Raw genomic sequence first — 19,832 nt, forward strand, 5'->3', positions numbered from 1 at the left:
AAAAAAAAAAAAAGAAAGTGTGGGTAAATATAAGTTGGTTTCATAGAAGTACTGAGCACACTGGATACTTTTTCTTCCATTCTTTAGATACTTTACTTAGGAGAATATGTTCCAGGTCCATCCATGTAAACATAAAAGAGGTAAAGTCTCCATCTTTTTTAAGGCTGCATAGTATTCCATGGTATACATATACCACAATTTGTTAATCTATTCATGGGTTAATGGGCACCTGGGCTTCTTCCATGACTTGGCTATTACGAATTGAGGTACAATGAATAATCTGGTGCAAATATCTTTTTTGCAAAGTGATTTCTGGTCTTTTGGATATACACCTAGTAGAGGAATTGCAGGATCCAATGGCAGGTCTATTTTTAGATTCCTCAGTTTTCTCCAAACTTATTTCCAAAAGGAACATACTAGCTTGCATTCCCACCAGCAGTGCAGAAGTGTTCCCTTTATCTCCACATCCACGCCAACATCTGTAGTTTTGGGATTTTGTTATGTGGCTACTCTTACTGGAGTTAGATGGTATCTCAAAGTGGTTTTGATTTGCATTTTTCTATGATTAAAGATGATGAGCATTTTTTCATATGCCTGTAGACCATACAGCAGTCTTCTTTAGAGAAGCTTCTGTTCAAGTCTCTTGCCCATAGTGAAATGGGATCACTTGTTCTTTTCTTAGTAATAAGTTTAATTTCTCTGTGGATTCTGGTTATCAGACCTTTGTGAGAAACATAACCTGCAAATATCCTCTCCCATTCTGAGGCCAGTCTACTTGCTTTACTTACTGTGTTCTTGGCTGTGCAGAAGCTTTTTAGTTCCTATTACTGTAGATGCCAGTAATGTATTTTTAGTGTTGCTTCAATTGCCCTGGGGGTCTGCCTCATAACATTTTCTCCCAGGCCAATTTTCCAAGTGTTTCCCCTGCACTCTCTCCAAGAATCTTTATGGGTACATGTCTTAAGTTTAAATCTTTCATCTAGTGAGAGTCAATTTTTGTTAGGGGTGAAGGGTGTGGGTTCAGTTTCAGTCTTCTACAAGTTGCCAGCCAATTCACCCAGCACCATTTGTTAAATAGGGAGTCTTTCCCCCAGTTTACACTTTTGATAGCAGATCAAATGATGATAAGTGTCTAGATTCATCTCTTGGTTCTCTAGTCTGTTCCATACATCTACCTCTCTATTTTTGTGCCAGTACCATGCTGTTTTGATCACTATAGATTTACAGTATAGTCTAAAGTCTGGTAGTGTGATTCTACCTGATTTGTTTTTATTTCTGAGTAATGTCTTAGCTATTTGAGGTGTTTTTCTATTTCCATATAAAATAAAGTACTAGCTTTTCCAGATCTTTTCTGGTGCTTTAACAGAGATTTCATTAAATCTGTAGATTGCTTTGGGTAGTATGGACATTTTAACAATGTTGATTCTTTTCAGCCATGAGCATGATATGTTTTTGCATTTGTTAACATCTTCAGCTCTTTTTTTTCTCAGAGTTTCATAGTTTTCTTTATAGAGATCTTTCTTGTTTTTTGTTAGGTACACTCCCAGATATTTCATTTTCTTTGGCACTACTGTAAAGGGAATAGAGTCCCTGATTTTTTTTTCAGCTTGACTACTGTTGGTATATATGAATGCTACTAATTTGAGAGTATTGATTTTGTATCCTGAGATGCTGCTCTATTCCTTGATCACTTCTAACAGTTTTGTAGTTGAGTCCTTGGGGTTTTCCAGGTATACAATCATATCATCTGCAAAAAGTCAAAGTTTGATCTCCTCTAACCCTATATGGATACTCTTGATTGCCTTCTCTTCCTGACTGCAATGGCTAAGACTTCCATTATGATGTTAAAAAGTAGTGGAAACAGTGTGGGCAATCTTGCCTGGTTCCTGATCTGAGTGGAAATGTTTTCAAGGTGTTAAGACAAGCTATTCCTACATGGAAGTTAGTGGTTTGCTCTCCAATCACTGGATTCTAAGATATGAGCCTTTGGACAGTTAATGGTTCTTTCTGTGGATGACAGTCAGAGAATGAATAAAAAAGCTATGTGAAACAGTTTAATGATCCCTGTCTCCTAGTATCTTAAAACTTCCAACTCTCTGCAGTTTAAAAATCACAGCCCCAGAACAGCATCTCAAATTTTCACAAATCTTAATCTAGCAGTCATATGTATAATCAAATGTTAAACTATTTCATAGTACTGGCAAAATGATTTTTTTTTTAATCCAGGCATTTCTTTAAAACTAGGAAACATGAGATAAGTTATCAATACACACCAGGTAAATAGGCTATTACCAACTATACTTTATTATCATTAGTTTTGAAATTTATTGGTTAAAAAGAATATATCCCAACAAGGTTTCTGGAAAAGTCTTATCAATCAAGTGTTATTACAGTTATCCGACAACTTACTATTTCACTGGGAGTTAAGGAAAATGTTCCATTTTACAAATGAATATATGTTACACATTATATAAAAATGATTATAATACCATAAAATTACCTGTTTTGGATTTGATTTCCCGTGAATTTTATGTATTTTGTTTTTTCCATCAGTTTGGTGATTAGTGTATCTATGATCACTTTCTGATTCTGAAAAGCTTCTTCTATAAATTGATACCTGAAAAAATAAGCAAATTACTTTATATAACTATCTGTCCAAAGTGAGGAAAAGTTCAAAAGTAATGACTAATAAAAAGATAATATTATAAAGGATTTAAGTGATAATCTTTCAAAAATGCCAAATATATCCCCATTAAGGCCAGCTTTCCCCTCCTCTCAAGTTTATCCCACAAAGAAATGAGTAGTCTTTACAGATTATGGACATTCTCAAATATTTTGCAAGTTTGGGAAAGACATTTATAGCTTTGGAGGCCTTGGCTTACTTGGCAGTCCTGGCAAAATGTAGTCAAAGATATGTAACCAGATTTATTAACCATTAGATATTTTGCAATTTCATAATTATGAAAGTTTGGTGTAAACATTTGAAAGATCACTTTTAAATAATAGGTAGTTATGTTGTAGAGGTCACTAAAGAATAAAGGCAGAAAGGCAAAACTCTTGATGACTGATGGGCCTTGAAATAAAATTTCAAGCAAAAGTATTAGAAGATATAAAATTTTATATAACTTGGAAGTGAAGGGGGGTATACTCCAGCAAGCTATGTAAGACAATTGAAGAGACGTTCTATAGAAGATAGACAAGGAGATAGAAAGTACATACAGGATTTGATTTAAATTTTTCTATAAACTGTACAAAATACTTTTTTTTTTTTTTTTTTTTTACAGCAGGGAAAGTTTATTCTGCATAGCACTATGCAGAGAGATGGGTGAAATTTCTAAAATCCATCTCTCTGGGAATTAAGAGATAGGATTTATTTTTATTTTCATTTATTTACTTTTTCTGAGACAGAGCCTCAAGCTATTGCCCTAGGTAGAGTACCCTAACATCATAGCTCACAGCAACCTCCAACTCCTGCGTTTAAGTGATTCTCTTGCCTCAGCCTCCCAAGTAGCTGGGACTACAGGTGCCTGCCACAATGCCCGGCTATTTTTTGGCTGTAGTTGTCATTGTTGTTTGGCAGGCCAGGGCTGGATTCGAACCCACCAGCTCTGGTATTTGTGGCTGGCACCTATGCTGCTTGAGCTACAGGCGTTGAGCTGGGAGAGTGAGTTTTAAAATACAGTTCAGTGGGCAAAGGATTAGGCAATCAGGGTCTGCAAAATACAGTATTTCTAAATTAACATTTTACAGAATGTGATTTCAAATGTGTAATTAAATCAGTATTATAAATATAGTTGTAGGAGATAGAAAAAAGAAGACATCTAATTAATAACTATTGGATTTTCTTTGTACATTATCATACCATTTTAAAAATAATATTTAAATTCTTTCTCAGGCAACTCCAATTTTTTTATCTTAGTAAAATTTTTCTTTACTACACTTAAGTATGATGTAATTAATGTTAAGGAAATGGTTAAAATACTCGTTCTTATATTAATCTTAACGTAAAAACTTTCAATATTCCAGTGTTAAGTGTGTTTAGTTCTTTCCACAAATAATCCTTACCAGGTTTAGGAAATTCCTACTTACTCCTAGTTTGCTGACATGCTATGCCACCAAGGTATATTTAATTTTCATTTAATGTTTTTTCTGCCAGTTAAAATGGCCATAATATTTTCCCCTTCTTTTAATATGACAACATGAATGATTTTAACATGAATGACTTGAAGTGTTAAATGAATTTTACATTTCTAAAATACCATCACCTTGGTTGTAATGAATTGCCCCAAAATGATAACACTACTGGATTTGCTATTCTGTTTCTTGGAATTTTTATTTCATTTTATGGGTGACACTGACCTGTAATTTTCCATTGCTATTCCTGGTCAGTTTTAGTATAAAGATTATGCTGGCTTCATATAACAAGTCAGAGAGAATTCATTCTTTTATCATTCTCTGGAAAAGTTTGTATAAGAAATGCGTTATTTTTACCTTATTTTCTAGACTCAGTGAAGGAATTTGGGTCTATTTATGTTCTGTGTGGGAAAATTTTAATTTATAAGTATTAAATTAGAAGACTACTCTGATTTTCTATTTAATTTTGCATTAGTTTTGGTAAAAATTGTATTTTCTAAGAATTTTCCCATTCCATATAATAATTTTCAAATACTTTTTTTTTCTTTTTGAGACAAGGTTTCAATCTGTTGCCCAGGCTAAACCAGGCTAAAGTGCAGTGGAATCCTTATAGCTCACTACAATCTCAAACTCCCAGCTTCAACAATCCTCTTGCCTCAGCCTCCAGAATAACTGGGGCTACAGGAATATGCCACTAAACCCAGCTAATTTTTCTTCTTTTTGTAGAAATGATGCCTTGCTATGTCATTTAAGCAACTCTGGCCTGAAGTGATCCTGCTGTCTCAGCCTCCCAAGTGGCTGGGGCTACAGGTGAAATGCCACCACGTTTTTTTTCATTTTTTTTGTAGAGATAGGATCTCCCTATGTTGCTCAGGCTGATCTGGCATTCCTGGCCTCAAACAATCCTCCCGAAGTGCTGGGATTACAGGTGTGAGCCATGTGGGTTTAATGTGCTTTAAGTAACTTGAGATAAATGTTTAGGGCATTGATTTTTTTATCCTTAATATGTAATATATACATTAAACAATATAAATTTTCCTTGATTGATATGTACTATATTTACCATTATTCAGATATAATATTCTCAATATAAACTGAAACTTATTGCTTTGGTAATTTAAATGTATATTTAACTTCTTACTTTGAAACAATGTAAAATTTACAAGAGTACAGAGATCTCATATACACCTATAAGCAGATTAATCAATTTTTAAATTTTGCCTCATTAAGGGGTATCCTGTTAATAATTCAGTGTGTATTTTCTAAAAATAAGAATGATTTCTTACACAAATATAGTATAAAGTTCAAAACTGACACTACAAAACATCTAATCCACATAATCTAATCATGCCCTTTGTCTCAATGTCCTCAGCATCATTTTTTTCTGCTTATCTAGGTGAGGATACAGTCCAGGATCATGCATCCTTGCATTTAGTTTTCAAATCAATTTCATTTCTTTGTTTCCAAACATACATTTTTCACCTCTATTATTGCTTTCTGGACTAACTACATTTAGTTATGCAAGTTATTTTCCAGGATTCTAATATCCTGGCATGTGGTCAATTAAACATTTCTCTTTGTATGTTTGGAAAGAATATATTATTGGGTATAGCATTCTATAATGTTCATAAAACATTATGGTGATCGTATTATTTGAATCTAACCAATACATTTTTATTGACACTTACTCTATATGTTACTTTTATTTATTTACTTTATGGAGATAGGGTCTTGCTATGTTGCCCAGGCTAGACTCAACTACTGGGTTCAAACAATCCTTCTACCATAGCATCATGAGTAGCTGGGAATACATATGCATACCACAGTACCCACCTTCAATTACTAAGTACAGTAAAATTTTCTACTGTAATTGTGGATATTCCTATTAGTTTAATGTTCAATCCTTTTCTTAATTTAAGTTTATTAACCATACTCGTATCTTTGAGGTAAAGAAAGCCTTTCATCTTTACAAACTTTCTCTCTTTATGTCAATTAATGCATTTTTGTCTATTATACCAACTTTCCTTTGGTTGGTATTTCTATGGCACCTCTTTTCCCATTAACCTTTTTTATATATTTAGGTTTTAGATGTTCCTCATTACAGCAAACAGCAGATTTCTCTATTTTATTTCTTATCTAGTCTGAAACCTGACCTGTGATTTGGAACATTTGTCTATTTATGTTTAGTATAATTACAATGTATTTGTAGATCTACCAATTTACTAAGACATTACTACAACGCATCTGTTCTTTTTTCTTCTACTCACATCTTTGGCCTCTGTTTATACTAATTATTCCATCTCCCCTTCCCCTCTTATCGTAATAATTATTCACATTTCTTTTATTTTTCATTTCTTTATTTTAAATTATTTTCTTTTATTGTTTGGGATTCACTGAGGACATAAGGAATTAGGTTACATTGACTGCATTTGTTAGAATAAGTCCCTTATAATTGTGTGCTGTCCCCAAGAGGTATGTCATACAGTGATCCCTGCCCAAGTTTCTCTCTCCTTCCCTTTCCCCACTTGCTCATTCCCCTACCCTCCCCCCATTAGCTCATCCACTGCATTCATATTAGAAGTGAGCACATGGGATGCTTGCTTCTCCATTCTTGTGATGCTTTACTAAGAAGAGTGAGTTCCACTTCCATCCAGGTTAATACAAAAGATGTAAAGTCTTCATCATTTTTAGTGGCTGAACAGTAAGCATTCCATTGTATACATATACCACAGCTTGTTAATCCATTCCTGGGTTAGTGGGCATTTAGACTGTTTCCACATTTTTGTGATTGTAAATTGAGCCATGATAAGGACATTTGCACTTGAGTGTTTATGATAAAAGGTTTTCTCTTCTGGGTAGATGCTTAGTAATGGGATTGCAGGATCAAATGGGAGGTCTAATTTGAGGTTTTTGAGGATTCTCCATTTTTCTGTCCAAAAACGTTGTATTAGTTTGCAGTCCCACCAGCAGTGTAAAAGTGTTCCCTTCTCTCCACATCCACACCAGCATCTGTAGCTTTGAGACTTTGTGATGTAGGACATTCTCACTGGGGTTAGGTGATATCTCAAGGTAGTTTTGGTTCTGTCTTTTCATTTTCTCACCCATTCCTTTTATTGTCTTTATGAACCACATTTTAAATTCCCTTTCTGTCAAGTTCATTAATTCTTTATAGGTGGAGTCTTCTGCAAGTAGCTGCCTCATCCTCATAGTCCCTTGGGGGAAGTCCTCAGTTTGGTTTTTCATGTTGCCTGAATTTTTGTTTGTTCCTTCTCTTGTGTTCTTTCTTGTTGTTCACCTCCTTGTCCTCCTTTTTACTTCTCACTGCCTCCTTTGTTTCAAACAGAAATCTTACTCTTGATGACAGTATGTGGCAATGTGTCAACAGGACACCAGGTGGCACTGTGGGGTTTTTTTAAAGACAGGACAGCCAGCAACTTCTGTGGTCCTTATTCCAAACTTAGTTGACTTCAGTGATCGCATGATTGTTTCCTCAGCATTTGGACCATGCCAGGGTGGGATCTTAAAGCTCACAAGAATCCTTCAGGGGCATGTCTCACGGTGTTCCCTGACTCTACTTCTAGTGGAGTACAGGAGTCCCTCAGCCAGTCCCAAGAGTGGAGCTCTGATCCCAGCAGACAGAATTAAGACAGCTGTGCTTTAGGTCCCTGCTAAGACCTTCTCAAGACCTTTCTGTAATGGCAGCCCACTGGTCCCTGAGACCTTCTCAGTATGGCTGCCTTACCAGCCACCAAACCTATAGCAAGTCCACTCCAACCAGCATTCAAATCTGGTTGCTGTATATTGTTCAAGTTCGCCCACTCTTCCAAGCTTTCCATTCAATGCTCAGCTTCCCTCAACAACTGAAAACTCCAGAAAGGCTTCCTCCCATCTGGACCTCCATGGAAGGCCAGTTGATCCTAGCCAATCATAATCACTTGCCTAATTCATCAGATTTCCATTCCCTCAGATCATAGCTATATCCAGCTCACCACTTCCTCGCTGTAGTCCCTGAGCTATGACTCTGGGTAAGGTCCCCACACCAGCTCCAGGAGAAGTCAGTTGAACCATCCTTCTGGTCCACCATCTTGCTCTGTCCCCTCCCACCCCCCCAATGATAGACATTTTCACTATTCTTTTAGTGATTACTACAGACATAACAAAATGCAGATTTTAACTTACATAATACTAATTTGTACTTTTTACCCTCCTACTAGACTACACATGGACCTTAAAACACAAACTCCACATCCTCCTAACATGTCAACATACACACGTACACCACATTGTTTCCTAAGTCAACACTCTTTCAGATTTACTCATACCTATCATTTTAATTGCTCTTTATTCCTTTATGCATTGCCTATTATTTTTCTCCTATCTAAAATGTACTTAGTGAGGGTTTATCAGGGATATACTCCCTCAGTTTATTTTGTCTGAATCTATCTTTCATTGAACTTTATTTTTAAAGAATATACTCACTGGGTGTAGAATTCTACGTTATATACATCTGTGTATATAAGGAAAGAAGGTGGTACCTATGCTCTTTATGTTCTAACAACTGGCAATCTCGACATGTCAGTTTGTCACATGTCTCACAGTAAAGCTTCAACTGCTCCTTTTTATGAAAAGGACAAAGCATTGGTCGCAGGCTGGTGACACCAACTGCCTCTGCAGAAATAATGGAGACAAAAGAGAAGAAAGTTAAGAAAACTGAATAATACATAATTACCAGATTGCTCATTTGAAATCAAATTCATTGATATAAAAAAACTACAAAACAGCTTTATCTATAGTGTAACTACCACTAAGTGCCACAGATACAGATATATGTTATATATGTACATATATAAATTTATTTCAGATGACTATTAGGGTACAAATGACCAAGTTATAGTCACCCAGGGGGTATGTATACCCTTACACTGTACCCATTAGGTGATAGCTTACCACCCTCCTCTCCCACTTGAACAGTGTTACAGATATTAAAATTTATGTATCTTCAGCATTTCAACTTTTTAATTTCAAGTAGAAATTCAGATTAATTCAGGAGTATGTAAGGTCTAAGTGTATAGTTAAAAAGATAGCTCTGATAAGTGGCTATCAGGACCAACTGGATGTTTCTATCCCAAATATGGGAGAATTTTAAAAATGCAATTCATAAAATCTAGCCAGGTATAGTAGCAAGCACATACAGTCCAAGCTATTCAGAGGAGGTTCACTTGTGCCCAGGTGGTCAAGGCCAGGCTTGGGCAACATAGCAAGACCTCATCTTTAGAAGAAGACAGAAGGCCAGGTGCAGTGGCTCATGCCTGTAATTCTAGCACTCCAGGAGGCTCAGGCAGGTGGATTGCTTGAGCTCAGGAGTTTTGAGACCAGCCTGAGCAAGAGCAAGATCCTGTCTCCACTAAAAAATTAGCTGAGCATCTTGGTGGCCACCTGTAGTCCCAGCTACTTGGTAGGTTGAAGCATGAGGATCACTTGAGCCCAAGAGTTTGTTTGTGGTTGCTACAGTGAGCTATGATGATGCCATGGCACTCTATCCTGGGTGATAGGATGAGACTGTCTCAAAAAAAAAAAAAAAAAAAAAAAGTGAGAGAGAAAGAAAAAGAAAAAATTAATAAAAATTAATAAAAATGACTAAAAAGGAGTAATGAATGATTTTCCTACTTCTACAAAAATCCTAACAGAGGATGCTATTAATAGAAAAAATTACATTTTCACTAGTACAGCCAGTCATCCATGTGACTTTTCACTAATTTTCCAGAGTAGAGATAAAACTAGGAAATGTTTAAGTTGTAATATTACATTGAAAACAAGCAAAACAGGAATAAATACAATGATTAAAAATTTACCTAACCAATTTACCTCACTAATAATTAAAGGTAAAATACAAACATTTCAGAAATAATCCTACCTCCAGAGGTAACTAGTATTAATACAGTGGCATGTGTTTCTCTAGTTCTTTTTCTACATATGGAACTACTTAATGCTGTACTTTGGTTTATACAATAAAAATGGCAGTTGACATTGTGAGATGCTTTTCTCACTTGACTTCTTGATACCTATATTAATTGTATAGCATTCCATCAAATAGATACACCAGCTACTAATAGACATTTTGAAGTTTCTCATTTTTAAATATTTCATAAGGCTGAAATAAACATGAAATTCATAAATCATATACATGTTTCCACAAGATAAATTTCTAATGGTAGAACTGTTAGGTCAAGGGTAATTTATACAGAAGTAAATGGTCCTCAAAAAAATTGTACCCATTTGTACTTCTTCTAGTATAGAGTGGCTATTACCTTCTTAACAGTGGGTATTCTCAATACTTTTAATATTTGTTGATTTGACCAAGGGGAGAGAAAAGAGAGGCAGAGGGAGAGAGTGAAACTGACTTTACTATTTGAGGATGCAATTTTTTAATAACTCAGATCAAAATAACTTTTCACAGTTATCAGCCATTTGTATTTAAGAACTGTCTGCTAGTAACCTCTACATTTTTCTGTCCAATTGTTTCTTAATGATTTGTACATATTAGATACATTGTCTGCCAAAGATTTTAGAAATATTTTTCTCAGTCTTACTTTATATGCTACTTTTTCCCCCAAACATATTTTTGGCTTTTATTTTTAAGAAATATTTCTAGAAAGTTTTTCTCCTCTCTAGTCATAAAAAATGTTACTTTCCCCACCACATATGGTATATGTCTATGGTTTCTTTTTGATTTCAATATTTGATTTATATGAAACTTATTTTCATCTAATCATCAATCTTTACAAAAAACAAATACGTGCTGGCAAAAAGAACGAGTTAACAGACTCATATTTTCGGACCATAATACAATAAAATTAATAAAGTTGAAAGCAGAAACAAAACTAAAGCACTAGGAAAAACTTCCCTGTTCTTTCAAAAAAATTCTTGGGTTTGTAATAATCATTCTTGATCAGTAACATGCTTTTTGTATTTTATATACATTATGGTCTTTCCCAAATTATCATGTACAGATCTACCAAAGTATAAAAGCAAACATAAAAATTCATAAATCCACAACTGTCTCGTAACCATAATGTAGAATATCTAAAATACAGTGGTGGCTCAGCACCTGTGGCTCAAGTGGCTAAGGCACCAGCCACATAACACCTAAGGTGGCAGGTTTGAATCCAGCCCAGGGCCGCCAAAACAATAATGATGGCTGCAACCAAAAAATAGCCGGGCGTTGTGGCGGGCGCCTATGGTCTCAGCTACTTGGGAGGCTGAGGCAGGAGAATCGCTTAAGCCCAAGAGTTTGGGGTTGCTGTGAGCTCTGATGCCATTGCACTCTACTGAGGGCAACATAATAAGACTCTGTCTCAAAAGAAAAAAAAAAAAGCCAGGCTTCTTTTATTATATATTAGACAAATATCGTGAGTCAGGTTTACTATAACAGCAGAAGAAACGGGAGTTATAAAACATTTAAGGCCACATTAGAAATGAAAAAGAGAGAAAATAAAGAAAAAAATAATTTTTCCCCATTTGCTTTATAGTCACACCAAATTAAGACATTTATAGGAGCAGAAGAGTATGAATTCTCTATCTATTGGTGATTATCAACATTAAGTTCTCAAATCTCAATTGTAATATAGACCTCTTTGTATCAAAAAATAAGGGTATATTTAACATTTGTCAAAACTAAGTCAATATAAAAACAAAGAAAAGACGGGGTGGGGGGAAATACAGAGACAAAGAAAGAAAGACAAAGAAATAACTTACTACCTGGAGATACTTCCTCTTTTTGTCTGACAGTGTGGTCTTTTGTGAACTTCACCCTCTGATGAGCTCTGATACATGTCTTGCAGAGCCATTCAACACACTCTACACAAAACCCATTAGCTTCTGCATTGTCCTCACAGCTTGTACACACCTGACAATAAAAGAAACATGTCACATGAATTTTTGAGAAAATGAAAAGCTGACCACACCACTAGTTATACATAAATGATACAACAACCATACTAGACTATCAGTTATCTTCTAAATAGTGTTTGTAAATTTAAACTGACAGTATTTGTTAAATTATTTCTTTCTTAATTCAGTATCCCAAATATTCAGCAGTGCCTGTGACTCAGTGAGTAGGGTGCTGGCCTCATACACTGAGGGTGGCAGGTTAGAACCTGATCCCAGCCAAACTGCAACAAAAAAACAGTCGGGTGCTGCGGTAGGCGCCTTTAGTCCCAGCTACTCGGGAGGCTGAGGCAAGAGAATCGCTTAAGCCCAAGAGCTGGAGGTTGCTGTAAGCTGTGACGCAACAGCACTCTACTGAGGGCGACAAAGTGAGACTCTGTCTCTTAAAAAAAAACAACCATTCAAGGCACTATGTGAGTGTTAAGGATAGAAGAAGGAAAAGCAAACATGACCCATGCCCTTATGATAACCATACTTTCATAGATGAAAAGCAAGTTCAAATTCTAGTTACTTCACTTTTTAGCTGAGTGGTCATGGGCAGGTTAGAGTACTTACCTTTGAAATGAGGATGATAGGGTGGCACCTGTGGCTCAGTGAGTAGGGCGCTGGCCCCATATACTGAGGGTGGTGGGTTCAAACCTGGCCATGGCCAAATTGCAACAAAAAATAGCTGGACGTTGTAGCGGGCGCCTGCAGTCCCAGCTACTTAGGAGGCTGAGGCAAGAGAATTGCCTAAGCCCAAGAGTTGGAGGTTGCTGTGAGCTGTGTCACCAGAGCACTCTACCAAGGGTGACAGAGTGAGACTGTCTCAAAAAAAAAAAAAAAAAAAAAAAAAAAAGAAAGAAAGAAAGAAAGAAATGAGGATAATAATACAGATTTTACAAAGTAGTGAAGATAAAATGAGAAGCAGAAGCACAGTACTAGAGTAAGTACACCAATATACCGTTACAAACTGAGAAGTACCATAAAGGAAATACACATGAAAAGTTGTCTAAGAGTAGAATGTGAACGTTTTAAAATAATAACTAAGAAAATGACATGAAGGCTATGTTAACCACAGTTTGATGGAAGTGTTTCAGACTGTGTGTGAAAACCCCACACTGTACCCCAGAAGTGCATTAATGTACATAGTTATCATTCAATTAAAAAAAAAAAAGTTGTAAGAGGCTCAGCACCTGTAGCTCAGTGGCAAGGGTGCCAGCCATATACACCGGGACTAACGTGTTCAAACCCAGCCCAGGCTTGCGAAACAACAATGACAACTGCAACAACAACAACAAAAATAGCCAGGCATTGTGGCAGGCATCTGTAGTCCCAGCTACTTGGGAGGCTGAGGCAAGAGAATCGCTTAAGCCCGTGAGTTTGAGGTTGCTGTGAGCTGTGATGCCACCATGACACTCTACCGAGGGCAACACAGACACTCTGTCTCTCAAAAAAAAAAAAAAAAAAAGTTGTAAAAGCATACAATGAAGAAATGCATATGATTTTAATAGGGTTGGAGGAAAGGCTGAGGAAAGACAGTAGAGATTATCCAGTGAAGGCTTTTCCTAAGAAGATCATATTAGTACCAACGTATGAAAGTTGAGCTAACATTACTGGATGAAAAGTCTTCTGGGCAGAGAGAAGCCCTAGGCCAGAGGAACATGGCAGGTCCCAAGAATTGAAAGAAACAAGTAGGGCTGATTGTTGAGGTGATTAAAGAGAAGACTAGCAAGAGAAGTAGCTGGAGCAAGGCAGCAGGAGCCAGATCAAGCAGGGTCACAGGACAATTTAGGTCTTTGTCCAAAGAATCTATTGAAATCTTTTAATTCTGGAGATTTTTGTTAAGTATAGGGATTGAGCTTCAGCTATCACATCTATAAGGATATCATCACCTGAAATTTAACCTCTATAATAGGTTACAAAAAGAAATATATAATTTCTATATGTATTAGTTGAGAGAGACTGCTACTAATATAAAGTAAAATAAAACAAGCCAAGTCTGAAGAGCGTATCTGTGTATGTGTATAATGCTACTACTAACTTAAGAACAATGGGATGGAGAAGGATGACTTACTTAAAACTTATACATAGTCTTTAAAAAGAAATGAGAAACCATAAAAGTTAAATAGTTGTAGAGGAAATGCGTAGATGAGTAGATAAGACAGGAATACAAGTTTTCTGGATATATCCTGCTTTATAGATTGTATTTTCTTTCTTTTTTTTGAGATGGAACCTCAAGCTGTCCCCCTGGGTAGAGTGCTGTGGCATCACAGCTCACAGCAACCTCTAACTCCTGGGCTCAAGTGAGTCTCCTGCCTCAGTCTCCCGAGTAGTTGGGACCACAGGCGCCTGCCACAACGCCCGGCTATTTTTTGGTTGCAGCCGTCATTGTTGTTTGGCAGCCCAAGTTGGATTCAAACCCACCACCTTAGGTGTATGTGGCTGGAGCCTTAGCCACTTGAGCCACAGGCACCGAGCCAATATAGATTCTATTTTCAAGTACATGTTTTATATGTAGCTATACAAATTTAAATATAAAAATATAAATACATATGTAAATATAAATAAAAAATATAAATATAAAAAAATTTGAAAATACTAAACATCAAAAGCAAAATGAAATAAACCTGCCTATCAAGTAGCTTAACAAACCCCAGAAGAATTATTTCAAGCAACTTAAAAACACGATGATTTGATTATCTGCAGTACACACAAACAGAAAGTACTGTCTTTTTTGCTTTCTGTTTTGACAGAAATGCTCTACTGCTCCCAGGTTCTACTCTACTCTCCTATATACTCACTCTGCAAGCCACCATTAGGCTTCACAAGCTGTTTATACTTTAGTTCCTAACAACCAGTGGTGCTGGAGAGAGATTGCAACAATGCCAGAGAAAGGACTTAATCCTGTTTGCTTCCTCTGTGTAAGCATTGCTAGTCAATGCTGCTTTGCCCCAGCAGCAGAAGTTCCTTCCTTTAGCAACAGTTAGCTCTAGTTTCCATTTTTTCCAGTATTTGTAGAACCACATTAACCGCAACCCATTTCAGAGACACCAGTACCACAAGCCTACTCCTGCTTATCAGAGGTCTGAGTCCCAAGCCAAATACTGAGACTGTAGCATCACACAACCTGTACCTCCTCCTTAAATGTTTAAATTTCAAAAGACACTTCCTCTAAGTTTAATAGCTATAGCCTTTTGCCTTTGTTCTCAGTTGCTTCTTGAAGTTACTACCTCTGTTACTTTAAAATTTTTCTTTACCTTTTCAGAACATAAGTTTATATCTAGTTTAAAAATTTTAATTTTAAGAATTAAAATGGGGCTTCAGCACCTGTGGCTCAAGTGGCTAAGGCGGCAGCCACATACACCTAAGGTGGCGGGTTCGAATCCAGTCTGGGCCCGCCAAAACAACAATGATGGCTGCAACCAAAAAATAGCCAGGCGTTGTGGTGGGCGCCTGTGGTCCCAGCTACTTGGGAGGCTAAGGCAAGAGAATCGCTTAAGCCCAGGAGTTGGAGGTTGCTGTGAGCTGTGATGCCATGGCACTCTACCCAGGGGGACAGCTTGAGGCTCTGTCTCAAAAAAAAAAAAAAAAAAAGAATTAAAATGATTCCTGGTTATACTAAGACTGCATATATTAAAAACATAATATAGTGCACAATAGTATATATTGTTTCCTGGAGAAAATAAATGTCAATGCAATGAAAAACAAAGATTTCCAGTATAAAAGAGATCCAAATATAAAATAAAAAAAATTAAACCCTGGCTGGGTACGATGGCTCACATCTATAATCCGAGGATTTGGGGAGGCTGAGGCAGGCGGATTGCTTGAGCTTACTCACAAGTTAGAGACCAGCCTAAGTAAGAGTGAGACTCCATCTCTCCTAAAAAACAAAAAAGCTAGCTGGGCATTTTGGTGGGCACCTATAGGTCCATCCACTCAGGAGGCTGAGTCAAGATGATACCTTAAACCCACAAATTTGAGGTTGCTGTGAGCTAAGATGCCATAGCACTCTACACAGGACAACAGAGTGAGACTGTCTAAAAGAAAAAAGAAAATAAATCAACACATACTCACATCTTCTTTTCTCAAAAAATTATTAGAGCATTCCCCCTGAAAAGGCTAGGTAACAAACATACTCCTCTTATTAGTCACTTCTGAAGAATGCTAAGAAACTATCTCATTGCTGTAAAAAATTGGCAACTAAAGGAAAAGAATCAAGCATTGAACCTACCTTTCCTTTATAAACTATTATACTTTGGGGTAATAAAAGCATTAACAAAGTTTTCCCTTTCTGTTCTAGTTAAGAAATAAAGAGGAATGATAGAATAAAACTGTCACCATCTTCCAAAGCCCTAATGAAATAGGGGTTCTTGGCAGTAACTGCTTATGGGTTATTACCATCAGAAAAAAGACAACTGGTCACCATATGCTTCCTGACGGACACATATATGGACATAATGGGTAAAAATATTCTTACCCTCTTCTCCCAGTAGAACCAGAATTAAACCAATCACTACATTTTTATTACCAGTTTACACAAAATATAAAAGCAGCACTTTAAATGACTTTATGAAAATGGTCGGGAAAATTCAGAATAAGGCTGACTATCAAAAAAAACCCAATTTATGCAACAAATATATTAAACTGGAAGAAAAAGAAAACAAGAGAGGTAAAGAGGTAGTGGAATTAATTAAAAAATATATTTGAGAGAAACCAATCAAACCCACTGTGTAGGCCTTATTGGATCCTTATGGAAACAAATTATAATACTAAGAGACATTTGCTTGTTGTCAAGATTCTGATGCTATTAATAGGTCACTGGGGTTTTTTTAAGCTATGAAATTGATATGGTGGTTATGTTTTCAGAAAAAAATTGTTTTATTGAAATATGTTCAATAAGGATACCGAGAGTCTGCGTCTTCCAGTCCAAAAAAAAAAAGTTGATGTGTTTGGCACCCATAGCTCAGTGGTTAGGACGCTGGACACATACACCAGGACTGGCGGGTTCAAACCCAGCCCAGGCCTGCAAAACAATGACAAATGCAACAACAACAACAAAAAATAGCTGGGTGTTGCAGCAGGGACCTGTGGTCCCAGCTACATGGGAGGCTGAGGCCAAAGAATCACTTAAGCCCAAGAATTTGAGGTTGCTGTGAGCTGTGATGCTATGGCACTCTATAGAGGATGATATAGTGAGACTCTGTCTCAAAAAAAAAAAAAAAATTGAAGGCTACTGAACCAGTTAATGGGTACATGAACTTTGTTTGCCAACTGTCAAATGTTTGAAATCATCTAGAACAAAAATTTTTTTAAAACTTTTAAAAATCTTGAGTTATGAACTGTCTTCCAAGCTCCAGTCTGACCTAAACGATACCTCTACTTTACAGTCTCATAGGCAGCCCAAACTTAATCACATTCAAAATCAATTTCTTACTTACTTCCCTGCCCTCTCTGTCATTATCTCTGTGAAAGGCACCACCATGCTGGCAGTGAAGCATTTCTCACCTTACACATCTAATTAGGTGTATCAAGTTCTCTGTGGGTGCTAACTTACCTCCTTCAATTCCTTATTGTCATCACACTAGTTTAGCCTGCACTACCTTTGGAAAGTAATCCTAGCTCCAATTCATCTTCTTTATCACTTCTCTAGTCTTCATCCCCCAAATGCCCCTAGAAGAATCTCATTCTTGCACCAAACTGAATACCTTCCCCCGTCCCTCTGTCTGCATTTAAGATGTCTACATGGATTCTCCCTCTAAGTTAACTGATTTTAATTTCTCTCTGTTTCTGTGACAGAAGCAAATATATGTGTATTTAACTTACTGAAAACTAATATGATTATATATTCTTAAATTTGTCCTTTAGATTAGAATCCTTTCAATTCCTTTCAGTTTCTAGATTGAGCATGTACATATACTGCTAGAGTTTACCTCATGAAATATAACTGGTGGGTAATGTGACTAACAAGGAACATCTAAGTATAAATGTGATAGCTGAAGCAAAATGACATACTGGAAGACAGACACGAATCATTTGTTTTCAGACGAGAACTTGCAGAGTGGTTAAGTACTTAGCACTGTAGCTCACATAAATAATTATATTATCATTCTTTTTTTTTTTTTTTTTTTTTTGAGACAGAGCCTCAAGCTGTCCCCCTGGGTAGAGTGCCATGGTATCTCAGCTGACAGCAACCTCCAACTTCTGGGCTCAAGCGAATCTCCTGCCTCAGCCTCCCAAGTGGCTGGGACTACAGGTGCCCGCCACAACCCCCGGCTATTTTTTAGTTGCAGCCGTCATTGTTGTTTGGCGGGCCCGGGCTGGATTCGAACCCACGACCTTAGGTGTATGTGGCTGGTGCCTTAGCCACTTAAGCCACAGGCGCTGAGCCTATATATTCTCATTCTTTACGGCTAGTTTCACAATTACACAATTAAAAAGTTTATCCCCTGAGGTAAACTCTGTTTTGGTTTTTGTGGCCTTTGATGAAATTTCCCATCAGGAAAAATTGTCCGATACTTTTAAAACAATAAAAAGAAGTGTTTCACCTAGTGGCTATGCTTATTTAAAGCAAACCCTAAATTCCTATAGTTGTTCTAAGAAACAAAAAGCTGAAAATGAAACAAGAAATACAGAAGTTAGCCATGTGATTCCTAAGAGTTCTCATAAACATAGTTAATAATAATTTTTCCCTAATCAGATTTAGATTCGTGGATTTTCTGTTCCAAATTAAAGGAAATGTCTACAGAGGGGAAAAAAAAATCAATGAATCTGATCAAAAAGTAGACTAATAAATATATCATACTTAGACATGCTATAGAATTAATCTCAGCATGGTTCACCCCTGGTGTACTACACATCAGCCATGAGAGAGCTAGACCTAAGAGGCCAGTGAAATATTCTACATGTGAATTATGAAAGTAAGAAAGAAGAAAAACACCATTGGATCTCCAAATCCAATGCCTTGGACAATGCTACTGAATGAGGCTTTCAAAGTAATACCATGCAGAAAAGACGACTTTCTTCAGAACGTACAAACCTTAGTGGTCAAAGACATGGTGTTTTCCATATGCATCATTGTAGAATTTGTTATTAAAATTAAAAAATGTGAAAGAGCTTGAAATAAAAATCTAGTTGTCAATACACAGTGAAAATACAAGGGAAAAAAGAGACTAATGGTTTTCTCTGAAGGAATGCAGGATATAATCATGGGCTTCGGTACTGCCACTTATATTTAAATTGCACCTAATTTCATAGATGAATGGCCTATGATTTGGCTCCCTTTATTTTAGAGTCCTTCAGCATCTTATGCTGCCTCATCAAGAAAAGGTGAAAGGTTCAATGTACTTACCTGATTAGACTTTTCTACTGTACTGCTGGGAACCTCAGTAGTGTCCTTCACAAAAAAATTATCTATGATGTGTCTCTCTGCACATTCTTGGCTGCAAACTGGGCATCGAATGACTCCAACTGGGAAAGACAAAATTGCATTCTAGGTTTTAATGCAAGTACACAGTGTACTAAACAAACAAATCACATCCAAACTGTGACTGGTTTCTTTTATAAGGTCTACACTCTTTCATACCTGCTGTTACATAAAAGCAATTCAGTTTATGTACATATATGAACTGTATATATGTCATTCACAAAAACACATAAAATGATTCACAAATACTCAATTTTAAATGAGATCCTACCCATTCTCCAATAAATATGGGCTGTTTTTACTGTTTAGCAACTTCTCTAGTAATGGTTTTCTTTATTTTTTTTTT

General features: G+C 36.5%; 1 protein-coding gene across 1 annotated transcript in view; it reads right to left on the bottom strand.

The window, feature by feature from the left end:
- The window catches only part of TRIM24 (tripartite motif containing 24), a 134,844-nt gene that overhangs the window by 53,226 nt on the left and 61,786 nt on the right, over positions 1-19,832 (bottom strand). Inside the window, exons 2-5 of the mRNA XM_012806293.2 lie at positions 19,412-19,530; positions 11,893-12,040; positions 8,670-8,802; positions 2,501-2,617 (exon numbers count right to left, since the gene is read on the bottom strand). Of these exons, the coding sequence (XP_012661747.1) occupies positions 2,501-2,617; positions 8,670-8,802; positions 11,893-12,040; positions 19,412-19,530 (517 nt within the window). The remainder of the gene's footprint in view (positions 1-2,500; positions 2,618-8,669; positions 8,803-11,892; positions 12,041-19,411; positions 19,531-19,832) is intronic.

The sequence above is a fragment of the Otolemur garnettii genome, unplaced genomic scaffold (genome assembly GCF_000181295.1).
Source record: "Otolemur garnettii isolate 467f Iridium unplaced genomic scaffold, OtoGar3 scaffold00049, whole genome shotgun sequence".
NCBI lineage: Eukaryota > Metazoa > Chordata > Mammalia > Primates > Galagidae > Otolemur > Otolemur garnettii.